We start from the raw sequence: 27,742 nt of genomic DNA, 5'->3' as shown, positions 1-27,742 counted from the left end.
AAAAGTTGACCTATAGGGTGGGTAGGAAGTAGACTTTCAGAAAAGGAGCCATGGGATGTACAAGAGCTTCTTTTAAAATCAGAAAACTTAAGATATGTTAAAAGTAGCTATCTCACTTTTCATTTGCCAATGACAAAATGTGCCTTGAGTTCCCAGGTGTCAAAGAACCCACACAGGGTACACAGCAGGACAAAGAATGTCAGGTTGGCAAATCTTTTCTAAACCAGACACTGGTCAGGCCACCAAAAGGGACAATGGTTGTGGTGTCATCAAGCAACATGCTGACTCATCCCTCTCTACACACCCCAAAGACCCCCACCCAGGCCCTTCTCCTTTCCTTACCGCAAACACAGTCGGAAATCTTCCTCCGCTACTTTACACAGCTCTCCCATCCTGAATCTGCTCCTCAGCCATTCTGGTAACATTTTCTCAAACTCCAAGATCGTCCTGGCTCTCTGGGAACATAAACAAGTCTAAGGAGGGTGCAGGCACAGAGGATCAGACAGCCCACTCCACCGTCACTGGGTGCTTACTGCACACACCTTGAGGGTTCAGCTAATCTACAGAATCCAAAGACAAAAAAAAGCAGGAAATTCGGGAAAGACATTCAAATTGGTTTTAACATGACATAAATTATATTTCTGGAAGTCCAGCAGCTTCCCGGCTAAGAGTGTTAAGACCCCGGAATCCCAGGGCTGACATCTTGTACCCTATCCCGGGTTTGGAATCTTGGCCATACTTTTTCTACTCTCTCTTGACCAGTGTCAACTACTCAATTAAGAAGGCCTTAATAATTAGAAACGTTCTCATGTCAAATCAGCTTTTCTCCCTGTGATTCCCCCATGTACCTCAGTTCTGTCTTCTGGGGCCACAGAAAGGGACTGCTCCCTCTCACACAGGTAGCTCTGCAGAAATCTGAAGGAACTCTCACCTTCTTCAACCCTAGTTCCAATAACCATTGCTAGTGAAACAGTCTCCAGTCCTCTCCCAAACCTGGTCACCACCTCTGGACCCATTGTGTGGGTTGGCGTCCCCAGCATATTAAGAGTATTAAGGCCAGGACAAAGTAGAACAGAACTATCGCCTCCATTGTGCTAGACCCCATACTCATCTTGAGGCAATCTAAGGTCATGCTCTGACATCCACATATCACACTGTGGACTCTGAGCAGAGCACTCCCATAAGCCTGAGTTTCTCTCACACTGTGCTGTTTTTCAGCCATGCTTCCTAGACCCTGTACTCAAAGAACCTCAACTAAAAGTTTCCTCAATCCTGGCCTGTCATAGGAGAGTTTATGACACTCCCAGGCCCTGCCCCAGACAGAGTCCCCATGAAGGCTCCCCCCACCCCTGCACAAGGTCACCTGCAGGCGCCAGATGCGCTCACTCTCCTTGGAGACGTTCTCCACTGTCTCTCCCATCAGGGCAATGAGCATATTGAGGAGGAGGACAAAGGTGAGGATGACGTAGGTGATGAGCAGGAACAGAAAGAGGACTGGGTACTTGGAGTTCTGCTGGATGTTCAGGTCGCCCAGGCCTATGGTGAGCTTGAAGAGCTCTAGCACCGCCTCACTGAAGCTGCCATAGGAGCTGCAGTCCTTGTTATCGTTTGGACACTTCTCAATCAGTGAGGCCAGGGCTGGGAGGACATAACAGGGTGTTCTTTTAGCTTCAGCCTCTCTGCCTGGCTGATTACCCCATAAGCTTGGTGTATTTGCACATGCATGCGTGCCCACCCTGCAGGCCTGCTGCCTCCTCCTCTCTGGCCTATGTCCAGTGTCAGGTCCTCCAAAAGTCTCATCAGGCTGGTTTCTCTGCCCTGACCTCCCACAGAACACCCTTCCCACCCAACAAAGAGTATACTCTCTTGTCGGCCCTCCTCAATCCCACATTAGCCCTTGATCCCTTGCAGCCTTGCAGAGTTGCTGATCATAATCTATGTGTGTGTGTCCCTGGCTCCCCAACAGTCTCTGAGCTGACTTCCTGTAGCCTTGGTCACTTCCCCCAAAGACTATAAGATCCTGAGTCTCCTCTCAATACTGTGCTGTGAGTTCCCCAGGAGCAAGACCCAGGGCTCACTCTTATCTTCTTTCCAACACACCACAGTTGTGGTTCACTGCTGAATGAGTGAATGGATGGACAAAATGATGAGTAAATGAGTGGACAAATAAATAAGTAACAGAGCAAATAAATAAGCAAATTTTGACCCAGAAAAGGTACCAGACATATGGGAACAGCTGGCTAATTTCAAATGCCAATAATCACTGAAAAAAAAAAAAGGAAAAAAACTTCTCTTATGGGGGGAAGAAACATACTTCTCTATGCAGAGGTCAGAAATAAAGCCCACTTGTACCATTCCCTCTAAATAGAAATATTTAAGAGGGGACACCCCTTTCCTGGTCCTAAACAAACCAGAGGCTCTCACAGATGTTTCTGAGGCAAACTGTGAGAGCAAAAGCTATGAAGACCAAAGGAAGTTAGCTCAGTGTACTACTTGGACTTCTACTTTGCAAAGACCATCTGTCAAATTTTCATGAACTTTAGTTTCCCCATCTGTAAAATGGGGCTGAAAACACCTGCAGAGCCTATCTTGAGCTGTGCAGGCCACATGAGATGGATGGATGGGAGAATGGGCAGCATATCTCATGGCTGGGTAGGAGTGGCTGGCCTGTTGTGATTCCTGGAGTCTCTAATCCTCAGTGACCTTGTGACCAGGATGATGCTTCCCACTTGATCAAGGTATTGAGAGAGGTGAAAAGATACCGCTTGGAAAATGCTAAGCATGACAAACGCCCAATTGATAGCTTATACATAAACAATTGCTGTGGCTACTGAGTGCTTTGTCCTTTTTACATCTGTATAAAGTGCATTACAAATGGGTGAGCTACTATTATTTATAAATCAATTACCTACTCCAAATCCAAGTAAGAACACGATATACACAAACAAGAACTTCAGAACATCATGTAAAATGACCTACAAAGAAATAAATGTGATTTGAGTGTAAGGTTTGAGCACGTATTCACTGCACACTGACCTCCCTTCTGCCCACCCTCTTCCTCCCATGGCCAACTTCTCAGGATGCTCCAAGGGCTCAGCTCTGCGCCTCACCTCCCACCCCAGGCTCTCTCCTCCCTCCACCTTCTGGAGCACAGTGTCTCTCTGCCCCTGCTGATTCAGCCTGAACCTCTCTCCACAGAGTCTCATATCTGGAACCCTCACCTTCCTGGGGGCAGTGGCGCGCTGGAGCCTGCTCAAACCAGCTCACTTCAGAGCTATCTAATTTCCATGAAGTTTGCGAGCTGGTTGTTAAACACAGCCATTATTAAGAACCAAATCAAACTTTTAGTTATAAGATGAGTAAGTTTGGGGACTCTAATGTACTGCATAATGACAATAGTTAACAATACTGTACTGTATATTTGGAATTTGCTGAGAGAATAAACCTTAAATGTTCTCATCACACACAAAGAAAAAGTAACTATGTGAGGTCATGAATGTGTTCACTAACTTGAAATGGGTAAACATATTTCAATATGTACATATAGCAAATCCTCACATTATATACCTTAATGTATACAATTATTTTACTTGTCCATTACACCTCAGTAAAGGTGGAAGGTAAACGAATTATCATTTGTATTGCAAAATATTAAACCGTATGTACTTACAATTAAATAAATCACAGTTAAAACAAAGTCATCACTCCCTAGATTTGACTACATTTTACAATGATCTGTGCTTTTGAGGTTATTTACATCACAATAGCCGTACGGTGAAAACACTATTATATATAATGGTATATATAGCTGAGCACGCTTCCAACACCATGTTCAGGGACATGATGCTGGGAACTGGAAATCGGCCCAGTAGTCCTCCCTTATTTGTTGTTTCACTTGCTGCTCTTTCAGTTTACCCACAGTCAATGGCAATCTGGAAATATTCCATGTGATAAGATATTGTGAGAGAGAGAGCACATTCACATAACTTTTATTATAGTATGTTGTTATAATTATTCAATTTTATTATTATTGTTGTTACTCTCTTAGTATGCCTAACTTGTAACTTAAAATTTATAAGTAGGTATGTAGGTATATGTAGGAAAAAACATAGTGTACTATATATGGTTAGCACTATCCACAGTTTCAGGCATCTACTGGGGGTCTTGGAACCTATCCCGGAGACTAAGGAGAAACTGCTATATTTACACCTTGAAAATTGATAAATGCTACAAATCAGAGGTCAATTGACTCACTGTTTTGTGATATCTAGATCTAGATTTAAGAGAGTGATGAAACAATGTTAATCCACATTAAACTGAAAAATGTGTCTGAAGCCTTTACACTGCCAATAGCGCAAAAATATCAAAGGAAAATTCTTCTAGTACTTGCAACCTATTATCCGATTCCTCAAACAAGTTGCTCATGTCATTGACAAACAAGTGAAGTTCTAACATAAATCATCGTGTCATTTTCATCTTAAAGAAAAATAGCACCCGGGCGGCGCCTGTGGCTCAGTCGGTAGGGCGCCGGCCCCATATACCGAGGGTGGCGGGTTCAAAGCCAGCCCCGGCCAAACTGCAACCAAAAAATAGCCGGGCGTTGTGGCGGGCGCCTGTAGTCCCAGCTACTCGGGAGGCTGAGGCAAGAGAATCGCTTAAGCCCAGGAGTTGGAGGTTGCTGTGAGCTGTGTGACGCCACGGCACTCTACCGAGGGCCATAGGATGAGACTCTGTCTCTACAAAAAAAAAAAAAAATAAAAAGAAAAATAGCACCCAACCTTCATGCTTGAACAGCACTCATTTGTCAAGTGAGAGCATGGGCTGGCAAGAGATTTGAGAGATCTATAAAAAACAAATTATTCTGAAATTTAACTGGCTATGTGGAATAGGCAATGAAGTATATTATATATTTTATTATTATTTATAAATTATGTGCTATCCATCCTTTATATAGTAAAATTTATGATAACGGTATGTATATATGTGTATACATATGTACATATATACTACACACACACACACACACACACACACACCCACCAGAAAGCAGTCATTACAGATTCACCAGCACACCACTGCCCAGGGGTGAGAATATTCCTTCACAAAACATATCCCTCCCTAGTGCCTGACAAACCTGGGCGTTTTGAGTTCTCTCAAAGCCCAGCCAAAAGCAAAGGAGATCATGGCATTTGGGAGAAAAAGCAGTGACTTGCCCCTTCATAAGCCCCTCTTCCTCTCCAGACCTCAGTTTCCCCATCTAAAAAATGAACGTGCTCTGCGAGTCTGCCAGCCCCCAACGCACCTTCTGGATCATGACGCTGTACATGCCCATGGACTGGAACCCCCGCGTGTAGTAGAGCATGTTCGCCCAGCCCAGGGCCATGGCCAGCACGAGGCAGGCAAGGTACTCTTTGTAGGCAAACAAGTACAAGAAGACAGACAGTATCACAAGCACAGCCTGGATAAAACTGTTCAGGAGACACAGGAGACAAGGGCCTTACTCACTTCTCCTCCGTATCAGGGCAGAAATACTCAAATCCTCCAAACCTCCCTTAAGCCCCCGAATGGTCACCCAGAGGGCTGACTCTGAAGAGACAGTTACGGCTGCCTCAGATCCACTCAACCACAGTGAACACCCAGCCTTGTAGACTACACCAACAGGTGCCAGTCAGGGCCAGTCAGGGCTGGTGTAGCTGACAGGGAAAAACAATCAGTTCCACAGGGCCTCAGAAGATTCTGGAGTACAGCCCAGGAGGCCATATATTTTTCAAGTCACTCACTTGATTTCTGATTCCCACATAGATTTGAGAACCACAAGGGTAGGCCAAGGATGTAAGGAATGATTGCATTTTTAACCAAAATGACAAAAGCTGCCAACATCTATACTTATAAGCCAATCATAACAGAAGTTCTCTCAAGTCTACTATTTTTACCTTTTTTTAAAAAAAAGTGTGATATCTGCTAAGTGAAATAAAAGCCACCCCTAAAAAGACAAATACTATATGGTTCTACTTATATGAGGTACCTAGAATAGTCAAATCCATAGAGACAGAAAGAGAAATGGTGGTTACCAAGGAGGGGGTAAGGAAATAGCAATTGTTTAATGAGTAGGGAGTTTCAACTTTACAAGATGAAAGGAGTTCTAAAGGTTGATTGCACAACAACACGAGTATACTTAGCCATATTGAGCAATACACTTAAAAATGGTTAAGATGGTAACTTTTATGTTATGTGTACTTTACCACAATTAAAATTTTTTAAAGCACAAGGTATATCAAACATGTACAATCAAAATCTACTCCTAAACAATCCAAACACCATGAGTTATGCAGACTTCTGATTTTAAAGCCATCTCTTGCTTATATAACATCAGGAAGTTGCCACATTTATAAAGTATCTAACCATGGTTAAGATACAGGTAAGTTTGTTTTTCTGGTGCAGTTAAGAACAAAAAATCTGATTGATCAACTGCACTTAAGATTGAAATGAGGATGTCTGCACCTTCCTCTAAACTAACAAAATAAATAAGAAGCAGAAGATCAGGACCAGGTATCGGTGCTTTCTGTCTGTTCTAAGAGAAGTGTCTGTACAAACAGAGTTTCCTCTGGACTCATAATTCTTCCTTAGAGATGACAGACTTGCATGTGGTTTGTCATCAGGCAGCGTTGCATCTATCCATTTCCTGCAGTATCCCCAGGTGCCCCACCTGCCCATGGGGATAAAGAACCTAGTTCATGGCTCTGGAAGGCAGATATATACTTAATAAAACACCTAAGTATTTAGAAACATCGGGCCACGACTCAAGGTCCTATGGGCCCAGCTTCTCAAATGCTCAGAAGAGAGACATCAGTGGGTCTGCAGAGCTGTGGAGCCCAACATTCTTCATCCCAGATTCTGTTCCATTCCCACAGCAGCAATGCTAACTCACTAAATCAACCTCTGTTCATCTAGAGACAGAGGTCCCACAAGCCTCTGATGTCAGCCACACATGAACTCATTCAGACAGGCTGCTGAGCTGGGCTTTCTGGCTAGGGCCCTCTGGTCATCAACCACACACCGACTTGGGGTGACGATTCCTGGCAGGCTAGAGTTTCAACACTCCTGAAGCTCCTCCACACGACTGTGAATGCTCCCTTCCCTGTTCTGGGAGCTTCCAGGGTGTCTATAGAGGAGACTTAGTAATTTCTCAGGTACCGTCCAGGTCTAATCTGCCAAGGTCCAAGGTGGCAACTCCTAGGCCCCACAGAACTAGGAGGGACTGCCCTGGACAACCTTTTGCAAAAAAAAGGACACAGAGTGACTAAGCCTTTTCGTGCCTTCTCTGAGCTGCCTGCCACCCGGGGCCCTATGACCGGTGATGTCAGCCATCACTGCCACCAGATGGTAGGCATTGTCCTGAGGGTTTCTGACCTGTGTGTGTGTTTCTAGAAGGGAGATTCCTGGTGAGGTGACTAAGGCAAAATGACTGGGACAGGGTGACCGAGAAGGTGACATAGAAGTGACACAGAAGGGTGACTATTCCAGAGCAACACCACAGCCACGGATAGGACTCAGCCCTGCCTGAGATGGTGACTGAAAGGACAGAGGGTGACTTACTTACAAGACAAAATGGAACCAGGCATCTGAGAGGATGGACTGTAGATCTGAGGGTCTCAGCAGGAAGATTGCAATGCCCTAAGGCCAGAAAGGAAAGACAAACTATATCCTCCTTCTGCCCCTCCCTGGAGGATTTGAGGATGGGGTGCTTCCACAGGACTGAGGGGTGAGTGTGTGAAGGCCTGGCCAGAGCTGGGTGAGGGACATGGAAGGGGATCTGTACCTGGGAGACATAGGCACCACCACACCATCCTCACCCCAGAATGTGCAAAGAGGCATGTGTGTAATGGCTACCTGCCACTCCCCACATGTGGCCCAGCCTTCCAGCCCTGAGCCTGTTCCCCATGCCTGCTCTGGAATGATCTTGTCCCCAATGTCCTTATGTCCAATTCTACCCTGCCAGAATAAGTGCCATGTCTGCCTTCAAGCCTTCCCTGCCCTCCTCCAACCCCATTCCCAGATAAAATCATCTCCCTTCCCCTAGCCATTGGTCTGAACCTAACCTAGGGCCATTTTCAAAGTCAACCTTAAAGTCTCTCTCCCATGTTCAATCCCTACCAGGCTGTGGGCTCAAAGAGGGCAAACTCTCTCTATCCTATCACCTTCTCCAGGTTTCCACATATAGAAGGTGATCAGAATATACCTGCTGATTCACTGAATGGATGGATGGATGGATGGATGGATGGGCAGATGTAAGGAGAGATGGTTGGATAAAAGACGGAAGGATGATGGGTACAGATGAGTGGGTATTTGGAAGGTGAATGAGTGGCTAGATCAATGAGAGAAACTAGGTAATTGGATGAGAATGAGGGAGGTTAAGAGGAGTGGCATCAAACAAGCTGGAAGGGTTAATAAATGGTGGCTAGTTGGACAGGTGGATAGATGGATAGACAGATGAAGTAGATAAGACAGACCTGCCTTTTTCATTTCCCATGTTGGAAATCTAAGGCTTGGAAAGGAAATGCCTCCCCCAAGCCTCCCAGCAGTAACAGCAGAGCAGGGAGGAATAGGAGCCAGTCCCCTCATGCCTGCCCATCTTGCAGGGCAGTCTGGAAGGGCTGAGGGACCCACTCACCTCTTTTACAGAGATGCACATGGCCCAGATGAGCACGAACATCCTCCCTAAGAGCTGCAGCCACCCCATCTTGTGCGTCAGGGCCAAGGGGTGTGGGAGGGCCTGGGCAAGAAGGGAATGGGATGGTCAAGAAGGAGTAAGGAGGGCAGGGATGCTGCCAGGTATACATGCCAACCCCATAGTGCACCCGCATGAAACACATCCCTGCTCTGTGCAGGGCAAGGGAAGGAATGGCAGCTCCCCAACCCCTGACTTCCCCACCCTTGGTGGGAACCCCGAATTCCACAGCTAGGAGTAAAGTCCTGCCTGTGCTAACAACCCCTCACACCCCACTGCATTTATCCTTCCCAGAACCCACCCCTATCCAGAGACTCAGTGGGGCCTTAACATGGTTAAATAAGGCTGAGGCCCGGCGCCCCACAGGATGATGGGAAACCAAGGCTTACCGTGGTGGGAGAGCTTGTTTTCCTCCCACTTTCTGCAGCCCTCATAGCAGAAACACCTAACTAGTTCTAGGTTCAACCAGAGACCCTGGTAGTATTTGGGTCTCCCAATTCTCTGACTCTTCCCCCAGCACCTCAAGCTCAGCACCTGGGGCTTAGCCTGACAAAGCACCAAAGACACATATTTTCAGCTCTCTAGAAACTGTGAAGGACAATTCAGGGACCCCACACAAATCTCTTGGCCTATCTAGGCCTGTTTCCCCATCTACACAGGAGTTGACTCCAAGCTCCTCCAGCTCTGGCCACCCTCTCCCCTCCAAGGGGCCCACGTACCTCCTCCTCCCTAGGGCGGTAGTACGAGACAAGAGTCAGGGTGATGTTGTAGAAGAAATAAAAGCAGAAGGACAGGAAGAACATGTACTTGGCAAACTTCTTCCACTTCATATGCAGCAGCGTGTGCAGGGGCTCCAGAGTCAGCATCTCGTGCCGGTTCTGGAGGAGAACACACCAGTCACCACGGAGACAAGGGCAAGAGGGAGGGACCATTTTCAAAGGACCCTACAGAGCTGAGTCAGCACTGCCCGGCAGAAGGGGCTGTCATTATTGCCCAGTGGACTGGTTTGGCTGGAAATGCTGGAAGGGTGATTCCAACTCCTGAGGCTCCTCCTCAGTGCACGCATGCAGGAGGCAGCCTAGCACCACAGGAGCCTGGGCTTCCCACAGGAGGATCTGACCCATAGCAGAAAGTGAGGCTAGGAGGGGAGAGAGGTTGCCCCCATTCTTCACTCTGTGACCTTAGGACAGCCCTGACCCACAGACTCCTTGTCTATTAAACTGCTAATAATCTCTGTCCCACCAACTGAGCTACTGTGAGGGTCCTGGAGGCCCTGGCAAGATAGGCTGTGGGAAGCTGATTCTTAACAAAAATATGGAGAAAGACCCGGCCTACTGCCTTACTTCCCCTCAAGAGCTGAGCTGGTCACAGCTGGGCTTCTTTCTTCACCTGCAACTGCAATGACCCCCCTCTTCCACCCCTCCCAGGAAGTCCCCTGGTTGCTCCAGCTGTGTACTCCCTCACCTTCATTTGGGTTTGAGGGAAGAAAAGATCCCAGGCCTGGCCATATACACCAGCAGGGGAAGTGGGAAAGAGACATGATGGGGAAGTTCAACACCAACTACCCCCTCACCCACCTCACCCAAACTGCCCAGGATTCTGGGGCAAGAGATACCCTACCACTAGGGTCACAATCCAAAGTTGGCAGAAGCAGCCGGGCCCATCTCCAGGCCCCATCCCCTCTGCCTCAATGGGCAGAGCTGGGCACAAAGAACAGGAGATGCAGGGCCCGGGGTTAGTGGCAGGGCCTTCCTTGTGCCCTTCAAGTCCCCACCTGTGGTCCAGCCCTCCACTCCCTGACCCTTCCAGCCCACCCAGGAGGCCTACATCAATGTTGGTGTTGTAGACAATGATTTCCAGCACCGAGTTGTCTGTCGTAGTGTCCACATTGGTGAGGTCATAGAGTGAGGATGACACGGGCCCATACGCCCAGTCAGTGAACTTCCTAGACAAGCTCCGGAGTGGCTTCTCCTTGATCTCACGGCTCAGGATGTACTTCAGGATCTGAGGACATGACAAGGAACAACCATCAGCCTTAGGACAGGGCTTCGGACCCAAACAGGGCTGGGCCAGATGCTCCCACCAGGGATGATTCAAGTCCTACCTCTGAGCCTGAAGCCATGAACCCCAGCGCCGGCTTTATCTGTAGAATGGGCACAAAGTTTTCTGTCCCACCCATTTCACTGGGGGTTGTGAACACCAGAGACAAACAGTGTAAAGGCCCTGCACCCCTCCACACGCTTCAGGAAGCTGCCCAGCCAGCTGGGAAATTCTCATACCAGCTGGAGACCCGCTTCAGCAGAGGATCCAAGAACTGACAATTTTTAGAAACAATTTCCGTTTGACCTGCACTTGAGAAGAAGCTAGAAGTTTTTCCAGCTTCCTCTTCCAACCTTCACACAAGAGCCCCTCCAGCCAAGGCTCACCAGTCTGGCCAGACATGTGTGACACAGACACCACCCTTTGCCAGGACGCACATGGGACCTTTGTAGGTCAGCAATCCGCAAACTCTGCTGCATAGTAGGGTCCCTGGGGAACCTGTAAAAATCCCACACTACCAACTAATGAAATTTAAATCTCTGGGGTGAGATCCAAGAGGATATATTTGTAAAGTTTCTCAGGTGGTCCCAAAGTGCAGACTGATTCAAAGCCACTGCTCTCTCACTGACCAGGGCTTCCTAGGGCACTAACCCGAGACCCAAGAGGAGGTACCTGCTGGGGTGAACAGTATCAGAGGCCTGATCTCACACAAGACAGTTGGTTCCCATCCCATCTTTCATGAGAGTCCAGGCAGAGAGATCCTAGGAACAGGGCCATATCTTCCCATCCTGTCCCCCAGCCTACGAAAGCCCCCTGGCCAGGGTTTGTGTCATACGTATTGTGGTACCCACCACTCCCCACATAGTGGACAACCTGGAAAGCATCCAGAAAAGGTGTCCAAAAACAAAGGCGAGAAAGAGCCAGAAAGGGTACAGGTGCCTCCCCAGACTGGCCCTTGCAGGCACATTATCCTCCAGAGAATATGGGGATCCTGGGGCCATGCACTGAGGTAGGAAGGCCCTCCTTCAGCTGGGGGGCAGGGAGAGCACTTGCCACAGTGGCACACAGGGAAGAGGCCCTTGGAGGAAGTTCAACCTGTAACCACAGTGTGACTCTGCCCCAGAGCCCCAGTAAGCTGCAGCCCTGGGGATACATGGGGGCAGGCACACAATTGCTCCTCTGTTGAAGCCATTCTCTATCTCCTCCTTCCCCCACAAGAGAATAAAAAGGTCCCTTGTGGCTCCCAACCCTGACCACTAGGACAGAACAGCTGACTGGGAGATGGGTGCCCTGAGGCTGGCACAGCTGTGACTGCCCAACAGCCCCTCTCTTCAACATCCTTCTGCAGCCTCTCAGGGCTCAGAGACAGTGAGGCTGAGGAATAGGTCATACCCCAGAATCTGTCCTCTGAGAGGAAGAACCTCTCAGGCCAAACCATGATGCCAGCCACTGACAGAGTTCAGAGCCCAGTCCCACAAGAGTCTCCACCAACAGCTATTGAGTTCCTTGGCCAGGGACAAAGGACCCCTGGTCATAATGCTTTCTGCTGGGGGCGTGACACAGAGTTTCAGCCTGATAAACAGACTTGGGTCTCTTCATCATCAGGGAACATCAGCCCATTGGCTCTGGACCCAGAGCAGCCACCTGGAACTCCCATCTTCTGAGAGACTAACAGACCCCAGGGACATACACTCAGCCCCTGCTCAGGGGCCTACCATGTAGGACCTCTCAGCCACAGAGCATATGAGGTACTGTGTCACCTCAGCCTTTAGGGTCCCCCAACCTAGCTCCAGTGAAGGGGTCCTGAGATAAGACATGGAAACATGGGGAATGAAGTCCCAAGAGGGGGCGTATATGCTTCATCTCACTGCTGCGCTGTGACTTGGAACAAACCCTTCTTGCACATCTGCACTTCCAGACCTAAGGGTGGGACTGTCCCGGGGCTGAGGCTGTGGTCTGTGGATCCCAAGAAGGGCCCCCCTAAGGCCACCCTGACCACCTACCTCAGCCTTGCCCATCTTGGCAGCCAGCTGCAGCGGTGTGAGGCCGTCGTTGTTACGCATAGTCTCCAGTTCCCAGTTGCCACTTCTCAGCAGAATCATGTCATACATGCGCTTAACAAAGTCATTTTGTGTCTTGAAGTCCTCGGCCACTGTCACCAGTGCATGTAGGATGTTGTTTCCCCGTGAGTCCTGGGAGGCGATGTTTGTCTGCTCATACTCCATCAGCAGCTGCACAATCTCAGGCTGGTTGGTGCACGCTGCCAGGGCTAGGGGGGTCTCACCTGGGGGAAGGGGAGCACTGGGGCTCAGTTCTCTCATGGGCCAGAAGCAGTGTCCCCCGAGCCCCAGAACTATACCCTATTCCCCCAAGCCTATAACCTGACCATCTGAAGAAGATTGACCCCTGAGGTTCCCTGGCCTTCTCCCCATACCCGCCTTGTACGGGGGAAAGACGAAAGCTAGATCTCTGCAATAACCTCCTGTCTCCCTGTTTTCCCCCTGACCTCCCAGTTCATGGGGCTCAGCCTGACAGCCAGACCACCCCTGTTGGCGTGTAAGTCCCACCTCACCCGGAGTGGAAGCTCAAGTTTCAACAACAGCCCACAAAGCCCTCCATATTCTGACCTCCCCTCCTCCCCACTCTAGCCACAACGGCCTCCTTCCTCTTCCTCAAACACACTGGTCATTTTCCTCCCTTGGGGCTTCTGCACAGGTTGCTCCCTCTGAAGACACCTGCTGTGCTCACTTCCCCCTTCAAGTCTTTGCTCAAACACCACCTTTTCAAAGGATCACCCTAACCATCCTCCCCAGCTAAAACTTCTGACTCCTCTTCCCCTGCTTTACTTTGTATTTTCTTAAAAGCATCTACCCTTCCAACGTAGCATATAAAATTCTTGTATATAATGTTTATTACTGAAGGTCTCTGTCTAGAATGTAAGTTCCACAAGGGCAGGGATCTTTCCTTCATTCACTGATATATTTGAAGCACCAGAGCAGAGCCTGATGCAGATAGGAGGTGCTTAATAAAAGTTTGTTAAGAAAAAAGAAGGCAAGTGGTCATACAGAACCAGGAACAGACGCCAGGTCTCCTGCTGCTACCCTCTCTTCACCCCACCCGCTGAACATTTCCCAGCGCTGGCTCCAGCAGTCTCCAGGTCCTACTCTGGGCAATGGGGACACAAAATGAACTGGACAGGGACCCTGCCTCGAGGATGCCCAGACCCATCTAGTCCTGCCCATTCGAACACCACCCCCAGAAGAAAAAAACACAGCAGTGGTTGTCAGGCAGGGGCTCAGGTTTCAGGAGAAATTCTGGGGTGTGATGGAGCTGTTTGTTCCCCATCCTCGTCATAGTGCTGGTTACAGATATGCATGCATTTGTGAAAATGAACAGAACCATATGCTAAAATGAGTGAATTCCACTATATCTAAATTATACATTTCAAAATTTTACCCCCATATCATGCTAACCCCCTTGCTTTTAGACTCCCTAACTCATCAGGCAGGGAATTTTCATCCTCTCACTTTTGACACCCTGTTTGAGATGTACTAGGCACAGGGGACAGAGGCCAGAGTCCAAAGTCAGAACACCTATTTCAATGCCTTTCTACATGCAGGCAAGTCACTTCCCTTCTCAGAACCAGCTCCACACCAGTAAAATAAAGGCTTTTCTTTGGCCTCCATCTCAGGTCCCTAGAGAGGACTGTTCAGGAGGATGCCTCTAAGACCACCAGGAGACACCACCACATTTGGGCTGCCCACCCCATCCCTCCCTCTCTGGTCAGCCCTGGTGTCCTGCTCAGATGGATCTTCTACGTGGTCCCAGCTCTGTCCTCCCCAGACCCTCGGAGCCTCTTAGGGAAGGGATCATCCCAGATGGACCGCCCCTCCCCCTCCTTACTTTCTCCTCTCTCCTCCCCCCCCCATTTCTCCTCCTTCCACATACTATGGCCCCAACCTGCAGGACAGATTGGGAGGTGGCACCCACCAAAGTAGAAGCCTTCGTGCTGGTACTTGGGATTGAAGAAGACCCCCTTGGCGTGGGCATTGACATCAGCGCCCGCAGCAATGAGCACCGCAGTGATGTCCCCCTGCCGCCGCTCAATGGCGATGTTCAGCGCAGTCTGCCCTGCAAACAGAGTGGGGATGGTGAGGATTATCAATGCCCCCTTCTGGGGCCTCTTTCCCTCTCTGGCCTTCATACCCTCCCCAGAACCACCAGGAGATAACAGCTGCTTGTCTATGTCACCCCACTGCCCAGAGTCCCAACTGCATTCTTGCTTCATTCATTCCTGAGTGGGAAGCAAGCAATTCTGTGGAGGTCATCTGTGCTCTGGTTCCAGGCACTGGGGTACAGTGGTACATGGGTGCAGTTTGATTTGATTCTTTTCCTCAAGAAACTCACAGTGTCACTAGAATTTGCTGCAGGGACTCTAGTACCCAGGGTAGGGGCTGTTGACAGCTGGAAAGGGTCAGAGGGGTTCCCAGAGGAAGTGGTCTCTAAATTAAGACCTCAGAAGTTTAGTGAGGCTGGGTGGGGCCGCCTGCTAAGCCAGAGCAAGAACCTAGCCAAAGGGCCATCGGGAAGTCACAGAAATTGCAAAAGCTCTTTCTATTGCTTTCTTTCTGGAACAGTAGTAACCAGAGTGCTGCGTTTTGTGCCTGTCTCTTTCCAGCTCACTCTGGCTGCAAAATTAGAGGATGCATTGGAAGGAGCCAAGACCAGAGAAAAAAGAAAGGTCTAAACTAAGGGGGGAAACAGAGGTGGAAAGAGGAGAAAGTCCAAAGCCCATTAGGATAAAGAGCTCTCAGGATGGTCTAGGAGGGTTGGGAAAGAAGAGGTATCTCAGGTAAGGTCCGAGTATCTGGCCTTGATGGTGGGTAAATGAAATGCTGGTGACTTATAAAAGAAAGGGCAGAGGGAGAGACAGTCACCCTGTTGGTGGAGACTTAGCCAGGCATCGTGTCAGGACACCTGTAGTCCCAGCTACTCTGAAGGCTAAGGCAAGAGGATTTCTTGAGTCCAAGAGTTTAAGATTGCTATGAACTATGATGATGCCACAGCACCCGACCTAGGGCGACTGAGTGAGATTCTGTCAGAGAGAGTTCCTACAAATCAGATAGAAAGACAAACAACCTAAAAGGAAACTGCAAAGATTTGCAAACAAGCACCTCACAGAGGAGAACATACACATGGTCCATAAACAATATGAATGATGTTTGGGATCACTGGTAATCAAAAACATAAGAATTAGAACCCAAAGAGTTAAAGACCCTCCCCCAACAAAAAGGATAATTTCAAGCATTAGGGAGGGTGGGTGGAGATGAGTATTTTTGTACCCCTGTTGTGAGGGGAGAATAAATTGCCTTTGAGTGGCAAATGTGGCAATAACTATTATAATTTTATTTGTGCCTGCCCTTTAACTGAAACATTCCCCAAGTAACTCCCTAAGACGCATGTACATCTGTGCAAAGGGTCATAGACAAGAAGGTGCACTGCCACAAATTGTGCAAATAACTGGAAACCCCCTGAATGTCTGTCAACAGGTGAATGGTGAAATTAGCCATGGAACAGCCCTAACTTCATACTCAGCTGGTCAAAAGCTGCTAGACTTTCATGTTCTGGCACGAGAAGCTCTCTAAGACATAAAGCTAATCAACAAAAAAAGAAAGTTGTAAAACAATACATATAGCATACTATTTTATGTTAATATAATAACACTGTACATATATGTACACGCATATGTCAAAGGCGTAAAGTCCTCAAAGGATATAGGAAGTGGGAGCCAAATGAAGGGCTTTTTTAAAAACTTATCTAAAATGTTGGAATGCTTTATAGTGAAACTCTATTCATGTGCTATATATGTTATGAAAAATAATGTTGAACCTGATAATATGCAGAGGTTTTTATGCTAATATCTCAACTTCCGTGTTTAAAAATTTTGAGTTGAATAATTGTTCAAAGGAAAAATAAAGCTCCAAATACCTCTGATAAAATGCTTCAAAATGATATTAATAAAGTCATCATTAGATCCTCTTAGTACCATACAAGGAGGAAATAGTAGCTCCTGCCAATGGGGAAACTGAGGCTTAGAGAAGCAAGGTAGCCTGCCCAAAGTGTAGAAAAATGCTATTCTGCTGGTCCTGAGCCCCTCCACCCCAAGTGCCTAAAACCACTTAAGGCAGAGGTCTTAGGACTGCCCAAAACCACTTAAGGCAACAGTTCTCAACCTGCGGGTCACAACCCACAGGAACTGTATTAAAGGGCCACAGCTTAGGAAGGTGAGAACCACTGACTTAAGAGAAGGCATCAGCAGATACCTTCAAGGGGCAGAACAGTGAAGTGTTTGGTTTCTGAGAAGCAGGAATAAATGGCTTCTCCCTCTGTGCAAAGAGAGAGTAGGTCCCCGCAGCCCCACACACGCCCACCAGCAAGAGGCAGATTCATGAAAGGAAGAGTCAAAGAAAGGCTGAGAACAAAAAGAGATGAGGATTTGTAACCAGGACAGCAAGGCCTTAATAGAGACACTAATAACCTTCATTTATTCATGTGTTCAAAAAATATGTATAAAGCATCTATTACATAGGACCCGAAGGGCACCAGGAAATGAACAACGGGCAGCAGACTCTGTCCCTGGCCTTGAAGGAAACAAGCTGCGAGAAGAGGGGAGTCTGTGAGCCCCTGCGGTACTGACAAGGAGGAGACAGAAGGGGACTGAAAAAGGAGAAGAATTAGGACAGGCAAGCTTGAGGCACTGCCCTGGACCTCCCTGTCCACAGGCCTGCTGTCAGCTCCCTAGTGTCTTGTCCACCACTGCACCCTGGTGCCAAAAACAATGTCTGGCATGTAGTGCTCCACAAAATTATTTGTGCAAAGTCACATATGCTCCTAACAGTGGGTGAAAGCGTATGGTACTCACATAGATCTCCGCATGAACCCCCCATATGTAAGGATTCTCTCCCTATTCATTTCTTTTCATTCATTCATTTCATTCCACCTTTCTTCCCCCAACAACTAAAATTAGCAGTCTTTATATTGGCACATATAAAAACTAGAGCTTTTTAGTTGTTTTTAACAAAAAAGCGGGATTCTACATTATTCTGTATCATGTTTTTCTCATTTAACAACAGCATGCTGGACATTAATTCAGATCATGGGATATATAGCAAATTTTTTAACAGCTGCTAATACCCTATTGTGTGGGTAACCTGCGATCTATTCAGGCGATCTTTAGTTGAGAGACATGAACACGTCATTTCAGACTTTTGCCACTGTGAACAGTAATGCAATAAACATCTTCTGAAAAAAAAGTATTTGTGGAGTGAAGGAGAAGAGATGGAAGTCGCTGCTGTGTGCCTGGCACCATGCTAAGCACTCGGGCCTTGGGGTGGCATGGCCGGCAGTGGCCCTGTAGCCCTGCACCCCACCCTTGGAGACTCCTGTCTGCACAGCCGCTCCACGGGCAGGTACCTTGGTAGGCTTCCTCTGTGTACTCAGCATTGATGAATCTGTCCAGGATGCCGTTCTCCTCAGCAAAGGCGAGCAGGATGCGCACAATCTCCTTGGTGCTGGGGTTGATGTTTAACAAGGCCTTCATCAGACAGGTCTTCCCTGTGTCTGAGGCCGTCAGCTTGTGCATGAGGAAGTCTGCAGGCAGGGCCACAGGATAGAGTCACAGAATGGAACTGCAGGAGGGGCCCTGCTGCCCGGAGGGTGTGGGAGTTGTAGCCTCAGACCTGCTCCACTGCACTGGCCACCCTGACCTGGCCACCCCACCTCCTCCCTCTCCAGCTGTCCCCCTTCTTGGATAACTCCTCATTGTCTGCTGCCTGAGGCCCAAAAGAGCATTATATGAGGCCTTTTGCTCCTTGCCCTCTGCACCTTCTCCTTGTTGGGGCAATCTTACCCACTACATAGCGTCCCATGGTCCACATTGGTGCCAATACCCTGAAATCTGTCTCCAGCCTATCCCCTCCTCAGGGCTCCCAAATAAAACTTATTATCTCCCCTCCAACCTACTACTGCCTGGTCCCCAAGACAGACAGGGCTCAACCATCCACCAAGCTACCCAAGTCCAAATGGCCCCATGCTGGACTCCTTAATCCCCATGTCCTGCCAATGCCACTGCCTGCAGAGTTTTCATGAACTGTCTCGCTTCCCTAGCCCTGCTTAGGGTCCCAACTCTGCCTGCCAAAAGCCTTCCCAGCTTTATCCACATCCTCCATGCAGTACCCAGGCCATGACCATCACCTGCCTAAACCCTCCCATGGCTCCCCATTGCCCTCAACAAGAAGTTCAAAGTCCCTGGTCAGCATCTGAGTCTCCTCACACTCCAGCCCCATGGATTAGTGGTGGGATGGGAGCAGATGGGAAGCAGAAGCCAAGCAGGACCCCCAGCCCTGCACCCTCTGGAGGCCCGGGAACTGACCAGGCACATCCAGGCCACGGCGCCGTTTGCAAAGCTCCTGCAGCTCCCCCAGCAGCTCCAGGAGCTCCTCCACACAGCCCTCAGATACGGCCAAGAAGATGCACTTCTTCAGCCTCTTCTTCTTCCGCCTCTGCTCTTCCTTGGCCAGGTTTGCACTAAGGCCAGAAAATGTCTTCAACTTACCACACAGGCACCCCAACCCCACACTTTACCCTTTTCTGCCAGAGCTGCCTAACAGGCACTGCACTTACCCTAACATCTGGCAGGACTGTCACAGAGCCTGCAACCCCTGTAGAGTGCTCTGGGACCTGGGCTTTGCGCTGCCCTAGCAGGATCCCCTTCCAGTGGGATCATATTTTGTCAAAATATATGTTTGGAGACACAAGAAATGACGGGAAAAAACATTTGCCTCACTGTTCACAGCAATTACCTCAAAAGTATGGCATTTCATATTTTGAGTTGTTTGAACTTCTGAAATCTCTCCCTCCCCGTTTTCACACTCTAAGTAAGCAACTATGGAACTCATCTGTGTCTCCTTTTATTTGCATATGTTTTTGCAACATGAATAATGATGTTGCATATGCATGGTTTTTAATTTACATAAATGGCATGGTGCTGAAGTTCTGCATACTATTATGTTTTATAATGAGTATTATTTCACCACTTATAAAAATTAGAGGCTTGGCATCTGTAGCTCAGCAGCTAGGGCGCCAGCCACATACATTGGAGCTGGCGGGTTCGAACCCAGCCTGGGCCTGTCAAACAACAATGACAACTACAACTGAAAAATAGCTGAGTGTGTGGTGGGCATCTATAGTCTCAGCTACTTGGGGAGGCTGAGGCAAGAGAATCACTTAAGTCCAAGAGTTTGAGGTTGCTGTGAGCTGTGATGCCACAGCACTCTACTGAGGGAAACATAGTGAGACTCTGTCTTAAAATAAATAAAAATGAAAAATAAAAAAAATAAAAATTTGATACTCTGCTATCCACCATCCCCACCAAAATGTCTTACATGCCATGAGCCCATGTCCCCAGACATTTGCCCCAGCCCCTGGGAATAGTAGCTTCTTTCTCTTCCCGCAGGGCCCCAAGCCTGTCCCTCCGGCATCTTCCCTGGGTGGACACAGTGGGAGGCAGGGAAGGGCCAGATTCACCTCGGACTATTGGGGTTGGATGGGGTCTCTGTCATATCATCCTGAGGGGACTGAGGGGAGTCCATGTCATCACAGTTGCCAGAGAGGCTGTAATGTAAGAGGGAAGAGAATGGGCAGGTTTAAAATGTATATTGGTAGCACACCAGAACTGGGCTTGGCCACATGGCCCAAAATTAGTTACTGACCACCTCCCTGTAGCTGAGGGTGGGGCCCAAGTGGGGGATGGGCCAGGGACTGGTACTCACCACTGCCGGATGTTGGAGTCCATGGGTTTGGAAAAGATGGGGGGAGAGGTCTTGGTGACAGTGGGGTTGGGTTCAAACCCTTCTATCTCCAGGAAGAAGTGTGCACTAAGGGGACACCCAAGGAAGGCCATCAGAGCCAGGCAATACCTGTCCACTTATATCCTGCATCCCTGCATGGCAAGTATCCCCCACATCAACCAGGCATCTCAGCCAGCTCTGAGCCTGTGTGGCGTCCCCAGTCCTCACAGGAATCCTCTGGGATGGGGCCCATGGGGAACATGACATTAAAGCTTGATTCTGCCATCATCACCCAGAGCCCCTAGATGCCCCCCAGGCTGCAGGTCTGCAGTTAAGGCCCTTCCCTGGGGAGTTCCTAGCCTCTGGGATCTGCAAGGGCCTGCCTGGCTTGAGGGCTGGAGTTATTCCTGGTGCCTTTTGGTCAGCCCTTGCACTATTTGCCATAAAAGAAAACAGGCTCCAAACAGCTGATCTAAAGCAAGAAGGAGGGGTCAGGGGACAGGGCTGGGAATCTCTGGTCAAGAAGGGAAGCCCTAGCCGGGCGTTGTGGCGGGCGCCTGTAGTCCCAGCTGCTCGGGAGGCTGAGGCAAGAGAATCGCGTAAGCCCAAGAGTTAGAGGTTGCTGTGAGCCGTGTGATGCCACGGCACTCTATCCGAGGGCGGTACAGTGAGACTCTGTCTCTACAAAAAAAAAAAAAAAAAAAAGAAGGGAAGCCCAGGAACCCACTTCAGGCAATGGAGGAGAGGAGCCCTGGCGGGGAGCAGTGAGGCAAAGGTCAGCTTTCCCCTTGCCGTGGATGAAGACAGAGGCCCCAGGGCAGGGCACAGATGAGCCCTAGGGAAGGGAGACGTTCACTGCCCCATGAGAGACAAGACCACACCAAAGACATGACTCCCAGCCAGACACAGCCTGGCCTTGCCTTCAGACACACCCACAAAGCAGATGTCCATGTCCTTGGAAACCACATTTACATGCTTAGAGACCAGCCTTCTGGCGACAACCAGGGTAATGTGAATCAGGCTAATAGTGACCTCAGTGGCAACAACCCCACCACCACCCTCAGCTGATGTAACACAACTGCCAGCTCTGTGACCCAGCCCAGGACTATGGCCTCCTGACCAGCAGGGCCTCTCTCCAGGCACACAGGCACCTAAGCTTTTCTGCCTGCTTCCTCCCCAGGTCCAGAAGGACCTACATGCTCCTCCCTTCCTCTCAAGACTGCAGAAGAGCTCCCAAAGTACAGTCCAGAAATACCAAGTTCAGAGGGAGGGCAGCAAGGAAGAGACTGTGGCCCATCCTTCAGAAGAGGAAGCTGAGGGTCAGTATGCGGCAACAGCTTGGCCAACGTCATCCCCCACAGTGGAAGCCAAGTTGATCAGAGAACCTGATTCCTGATGCCCAGGCTCACAGTTTACACCACTCTGCTCTCCATGGGCTGGCCACAGAGGGGGGCTGCCCAATACAGCCACTTTTCAGTGTGTGTCAGGCAGGAGAAAGACCCAGGGCTCCCTGTCCTCTCTACCAGGCACAGAAGTAATCCAGCAATGGAATGGAGTGCCTCCACTTTCCTCTCTCCTGCCTATCAAGAGGAACCTTCTGACCTGACCTAAAATAAATCCTTCAGCCAGTCATGGTGGCTCACGCATGTAATCCCAGCATTCTGGGAGGCCAAGGCAGGAATCTGAGACCAGCCTGAGCAAAAGCAAGACCCCGTCTCTTCTAAAAATAGAAAAACAGCCAGACATTGTGTAAGGTGCCTATACTCAGCTACTGAGAAAGCTGAGGCAAGAGGATCTCTTGAGCCCAAGAGTTTAAGGTTGCTGTGAGGTATAACACCACTGCCCTCTACCCAGGGTGACAGAGTGAGATCATCTGTAATTAATTAATTTCATTTAATCCTTCTTCCAAAAGAGAAAACAAAGGGCGGAGTAAAAACTTGCTAGGAACCTAGAGTCTGGATTCTAGTCCAGCTCTGCCTCTGCCTACTGTGTGACCCAGTGGGCACTTGCCATCCTTGGGCCAAGCATCCTCACCTGAATGGGTGATGGTTAGGCCAGATGATCACTAAGGCCTGGACTCTGGAGCCAGAGCAGCTCTAGGATCATCCTATGGAATGTCCAGTAGGTATCAGAAGTTGACCAGTCTGATTCCCATTCCCCTGCACCCTGCAGTGCCCCAGAACAGCTATCTCCACTCCACCATGGCAGCCTGACTCAGGAGCTCCAAATACATCTGCTTATGGCTCAGTTGAGATTTGCCAAATTCTTTCCAGACACAACCCCAACCCCTGCACCCACAGCTTTCTTCCTAAGACAGTTGATTCAGCCCCTCCCCTAATCTCCATCTCACCCTACCTGAGTTCCTTGGTATTTACACAAATATTGGTTGAATTCCTAATATGCACCAGGCACCGTTATTGGAGCTGGAAATACAGTGGCAAACAAGGGAGCAAAACTCCCTTCCCTCCCAGAGCTGCTGTGGTCATAACTGGCCTCAAGGGCCAGGCCAAGGCATAATGCAGTGAGGCTATAGCTTTCCCTGCCCTGGACAAGACACTATCCTTCAGCTGTTCCTCGATGGCAGGTACTAGAACTGCATCATCCTTGATTCCCCAACACTGGTCCTGACACACAGAAGACTTCGCTGAATGGATGAGTGATAAATGTGTGGAAGGAAGAATGGCTTGTCCAATAGATGGGAGATGAATGATGAATAATGGATAGATGATGGAATGGTGGATGGATGGAGAGATAAAAAGTAATTGGGTGGGTAGACAGGTAGACTGGACCAATAAGCAGATAGACCAACACAACCTTAAACTATAAATGTTGTGGAGATGTCACATCCTTCGGGGGATTCCCTCTGGTGCTCTCAGGTACCCAAGGCCCTCATCCACTTCCCAATCTTGCATGAGAAGTTGAGTAGTTTTGTCTCACTCTACCTCCCCTTCTCAGGGCCTCCTCCTAGAGCCCACAAAGGACCAAAGATGGTCCAGAAATTCAGATCATTAGAGCATCTATTCACTCCAGGCCTAAGGTCAAGGGCCCAAGGGAAGGGAGGAAATTTTCATTATGTCACTGTGCAGTGTCCTTGCTCATGCTGAGAGGCTGTACTGAGCCGGGCTCTTACTCATTAACGCACTCACTCCTCTCATTTTCCTGCCTGCTCCTTCATTGACTCACCTACTTACTCAAAAACTATTAATATGCTCCAGGTAGGAAACTCAGGGACCAGGGAAGAAAGAGATGACCCTTTCAGGGACCCCGTCTTCAGATATCTCAACCAGACCTAAGACATTGTCCCATTGGTCATACCAATTCAGAGAGGGGTCAGACCATGGGAACTCAAGAGAAGGTCCTTCCAGTTGAGGACAGGGATGGGGAAAGCACTGTGCCCTGTAGGGGGAGTGGGATTCAGCCTGTGGTTTGGGAAAAGCCCCAGAAGCAGAGAGAGCAACAGGAGAAAGTCACCTCCAGAAGATGATGAGGGCTGAATCTGGGGAATGAAGTCCTTGGAGGTTGAAGCACAGGATGTGAGGACAGTGATGAGAGTTGAGCTGGGGAGGACCTGATTTTTGGGCAAGGACTTAACTCCTGGGGCAGACCAGCTGCTAGACCATGAGGGCCTGCCCCGTGACTGCTCTGCTTGCCATGGCACACACTGCATCCCACCCACCATTGTAAGCACAAGGCCAGGTCTTACCCCTGTGACATCCCAGCTCCTGACCTGCTGTAGCTACTGTTTTTTTATACCTACCTTTGGCCCAGGCCAAAGGGCACCACCTGGGTACTGTTGACTCAGGTGAACAGGTAATTCTGTCCCTTTGAAGCTAAAGAATCATCCCTGAGCAGCAGCCCCAGGGCTGGGAAGGAGCCTGTCTGGCCACCTGCTTTGTCTCAAGAAATGTCCAAATACTGTGAGCTGTACGGGGCCTCCATCAGCCTGCATCTCCCACCCTGGGCATCACCTTGCCCGGGGCACAGTAAGAGGCATGATGGCAGCTACTCACAGGAACTGGCATGATGGTTCAGGAAGGGCTCCCAGGTCCAAAAGCCTCACCCTGCTCCAGACTTCCTAGCATTTTCCACTCTTCCATTAATACATGTTTCCTTGGAGGTCAGCATTGCCCTCTCTATGTATAATTTATCCTTTTCTTTCCTTTTCTCTCTCTCTCTCTCTCTAGGCCCAAGTCCTCTACTCAGCTCTGAGGGAGATGGCTAAACCTTCGCCTGAGAGCCCTTCAGAGAGCCATTGGGGAGGAAGCGACACCACCAATTCTGAAGGCAAAGGCCACACCTCACCCCCTGGTGCTTGGCTGGGCTCAGGAAGCATAGCAGAGATGAGCCTGGATCTACGTTTGTGACTGTGATAGGCTCAGACCGGGCAGCTTGACTGGTGCTACTGGGGGAAGAACCAGGGATTTTGCTGAACTCCATACTCAATCCTTCCCTGGGGTCCAAACACCCCCTGGAATTGGGGGTAGGGGAGGGGAATAGGGAAGGGGAAAGAGAGCTAGGAAAGTGGACCTTGCCAGCTTAGCTCAGCCATACCTCTGCTCATGTCTAGGTTCCCCCACCAGAAACAGAGAGTGTCTCTGGGCTCCTTCTCCCTTCCCTCCCATAGTTGATGCTACAGACCCCACAAAGCCAATGTCTCTATGTGCTGTCCCCTCTCCCAGGCTCAGACCTCACCATCTATCACCTGGGCTTCTTCACATCCTCCTTGTGGTCTCCCTGCCCCCAGGCCCCTTCTCTTCATCACCAACATGGCTCACCCTCACCCGGAGTAACTTCTCCTGAACACAAATCTTGCCATGCTCCCCCTCCCTCACAAAATCCCTCTGTGGCTCCCCACTGCCCTCAGGATTATTCAAGTTCCTTAACTGACCTCCAAGTTCTTTAACTGCCCAGCCCCAATGGACAGTTAAACACTCCCCCACCCACCTTAAGACTATCCCACCACCCAGCACTTCATCCAAACCAGACTCCTCACTGGGTCCCTGCCCAGAGCCCCTGTGCCACGTTCCTCTACTTCCCTTTCCCTTTCTCTCTGCCTGCCGACATACTCTCTAATGCTACCTCCTCCAGGAACTGCCCTGAGACTGCCCACAAGATCCGAGTGAGCCCATCTGGCTCATTCACCTCTCTCTGGGCACTTCCCACACCCTCACCAGACTAGGCCAAGTGTTTCAATTCTCTGTGTCCCTGTGTCCCCATCCCAGGCCCAGCTCTGGGTCTGGTACACAGGATGGATGCCTTGGTGATTCTGGCCCCAGCTAACAGAGGGAAAGTACCAAGCTCACTGTGGCTCAGGGAAGGATTGGGAGGGGGGGCAGAGTAGGCACGGCCAACCAAGACCAGGGTCATCCCAGGTGGGACCAGGTCCAAGGGAAGCACAGCAGAAACAGATTGGGGAGGGACAGCTTGAGACACCCTACGTCAGCAGCAGGGTGGAGGACCTGCAAGGGAAACAGCTGAGGGGCAGGAAGGCATGACCCTAGAGAGATCCCTTCCCTGTTCCCAGCCCCCCTCTATGTCCCTAGCTGCAAAATGCAGAAGCACCATTCCTGGGGGTCCTTTGGAGTAATAGCAACAATGATAATGGCAAAGGTAACAAAAACACTATTAATGCTAACAGGTGCTGAGCATTGTTGACATGACCCCAATTAACTATCATCCTGGGAGTGGGTGCCATTGCTCACATCCCCATTACACAGGTGGACTTGATTAACCCAGAGAGCTTGATTACCCTGGCTGATGCACAGCAGATTGAAAGCTGTTGGTGTGTGTGGACAATGTACCCTGGGGAGGGTCTAGGCCACCTAGAATTCCCCTTCACCTTTTTGCTGCTTGTCTCAAGGATGGCTCCCACATTACCTCACCTGGAGCCTTCCTGTCTGTTCCCACCTCACTGCCCCCGACCCCTCCAAAGAGGCCAGTCACATGGACCTCCCCAGCTCACTCCCTGAGTGTGTGTGGTGCTATTTCCCTCACTGCCCCCCAGACATACCTAGTCATGCTCCAGACCATCCCAGAGGAGGCTGAGTGTCTGAGGACTACCCAAGGATAAAGCGCCCACGGTGGGTGCCAGGCCCCTTCCTATGGCCCTCCCTGTGAAGAGCCCAGTCCCAAACGTATGGTCCTACCTCTTCTTCGTGGGGGTCACCTCCACCGGCCTCTTCTCTGGCAAGACAGCAGGGTTCCCACTGGGGGCAGCAACTCTCCAGCCTATGAGAGGCACCATCTCCCTGGGGTGGGCATTCATGGCTAGAACGCAATCACAGGGCAGGTACTCTGGTTGAAGGAGCATAGAAAAGCTTCAGGGGCTTCAGATACCCATGTGGCACATCTAGCTCCAACTCACACTCCCTGAGGCAGGAAGCTCACTCCCTCTAACTTCCCCAGTCACCCACTCTTCTCAAGGACACAGGGAAACTGTTCTTGAAACCCCCCCTGCTCCCTGCTCCAGTATCCCAGCTCCTCTGGTCCTAGGAGAGCCCAGCAGGGTGTCCAGGTGGGGACCACCATGCCCCTAATCTCTCTCGAGATACCATCTTCAGCGCCACAAGTCTCCAGGTGGACTCCTGACAATTAGCTCTACTTCCTCCATGTCCTGCACAGATTTTGTGTTCAGAGTTGTTCTCAAAGAGGTTTGAACTCAACAGTGCAAGACTGTTGCCCCCTTTGCTCTAGGCCAGCAGTTCTCAACCTGTGGGTCACAACTCCTTTTTGACAATGAAAATATGTTGCGGCATTAGGAAGGTTGAGAACAACTGCTCTAGACACTGAGCTGCTAGTATCGCAGCCTCGAGCTGCTGGGGTATTTTGATTTCTCAGTGCCCAGGTGGTCTCCTCGGCTAATACACTAATCAAGTCCCTCACCCACCCAAAGCTGAGCGTAACCAGGCTCGCAAGCTTTCTGTCCGTCGGATCCCTCTCACCTGTGGGGAGCATCTGAGTCCCCTTTTCCTGAGTAGAGGAGGCTGATCCCTCAGTCCGGATCTGCTTCACTGATGCTCGGTGGCGGCTGGGCATTGTGCTGAGCTCCAAAGGGTACAGAAATGTTGGGCAAAGGGAGAGATACGTCTTCCAAGTAGCCTAGGAAAGCATCTTGGCAGGAGCCTTG

The 27,742-nt window shown here is 49.7% G+C and overlaps 1 protein-coding gene across 1 annotated transcript in view; it reads right to left on the bottom strand.

Annotated features, from left to right (window-relative positions):
- Window positions 1-26,881, bottom strand: part of TRPV3 (transient receptor potential cation channel subfamily V member 3) — a 28,205-nt gene extending 1,324 nt beyond the window's left edge. The window contains exons 1-15 of the mRNA XM_053569597.1: window positions 26,763-26,881; window positions 20,599-20,703; window positions 20,354-20,440; window positions 19,200-19,354; window positions 18,242-18,418; window positions 14,759-14,899; window positions 12,772-13,052; window positions 10,556-10,732; window positions 9,448-9,606; window positions 8,672-8,773; window positions 7,601-7,674; window positions 5,303-5,468; window positions 2,909-2,975; window positions 1,364-1,638; window positions 343-455 (exon numbers count right to left, since the gene is read on the bottom strand). Of these exons, the coding sequence (XP_053425572.1) occupies window positions 343-455; window positions 1,364-1,638; window positions 2,909-2,975; window positions 5,303-5,468; window positions 7,601-7,674; window positions 8,672-8,773; window positions 9,448-9,606; window positions 10,556-10,732; window positions 12,772-13,052; window positions 14,759-14,899; window positions 18,242-18,418; window positions 19,200-19,354; window positions 20,354-20,440; window positions 20,599-20,703; window positions 26,763-26,881 (2,198 nt within the window). The remainder of the gene's footprint in view (window positions 1-342; window positions 456-1,363; window positions 1,639-2,908; window positions 2,976-5,302; window positions 5,469-7,600; window positions 7,675-8,671; window positions 8,774-9,447; window positions 9,607-10,555; window positions 10,733-12,771; window positions 13,053-14,758; window positions 14,900-18,241; window positions 18,419-19,199; window positions 19,355-20,353; window positions 20,441-20,598; window positions 20,704-26,762) is intronic.
- Window positions 26,882-27,742: the final 861 nt, after the last annotated feature.

The sequence above is a fragment of the Nycticebus coucang genome, chromosome 18 (assembly GCF_027406575.1).
Source record: "Nycticebus coucang isolate mNycCou1 chromosome 18, mNycCou1.pri, whole genome shotgun sequence".
NCBI classification, from domain to species: Eukaryota; Metazoa; Chordata; class Mammalia; order Primates; family Lorisidae; genus Nycticebus; species Nycticebus coucang.
The sequence above is the reverse complement of the archived record's forward strand: the minus strand, read 5'-3'. Positions and strand labels throughout refer to the sequence as shown.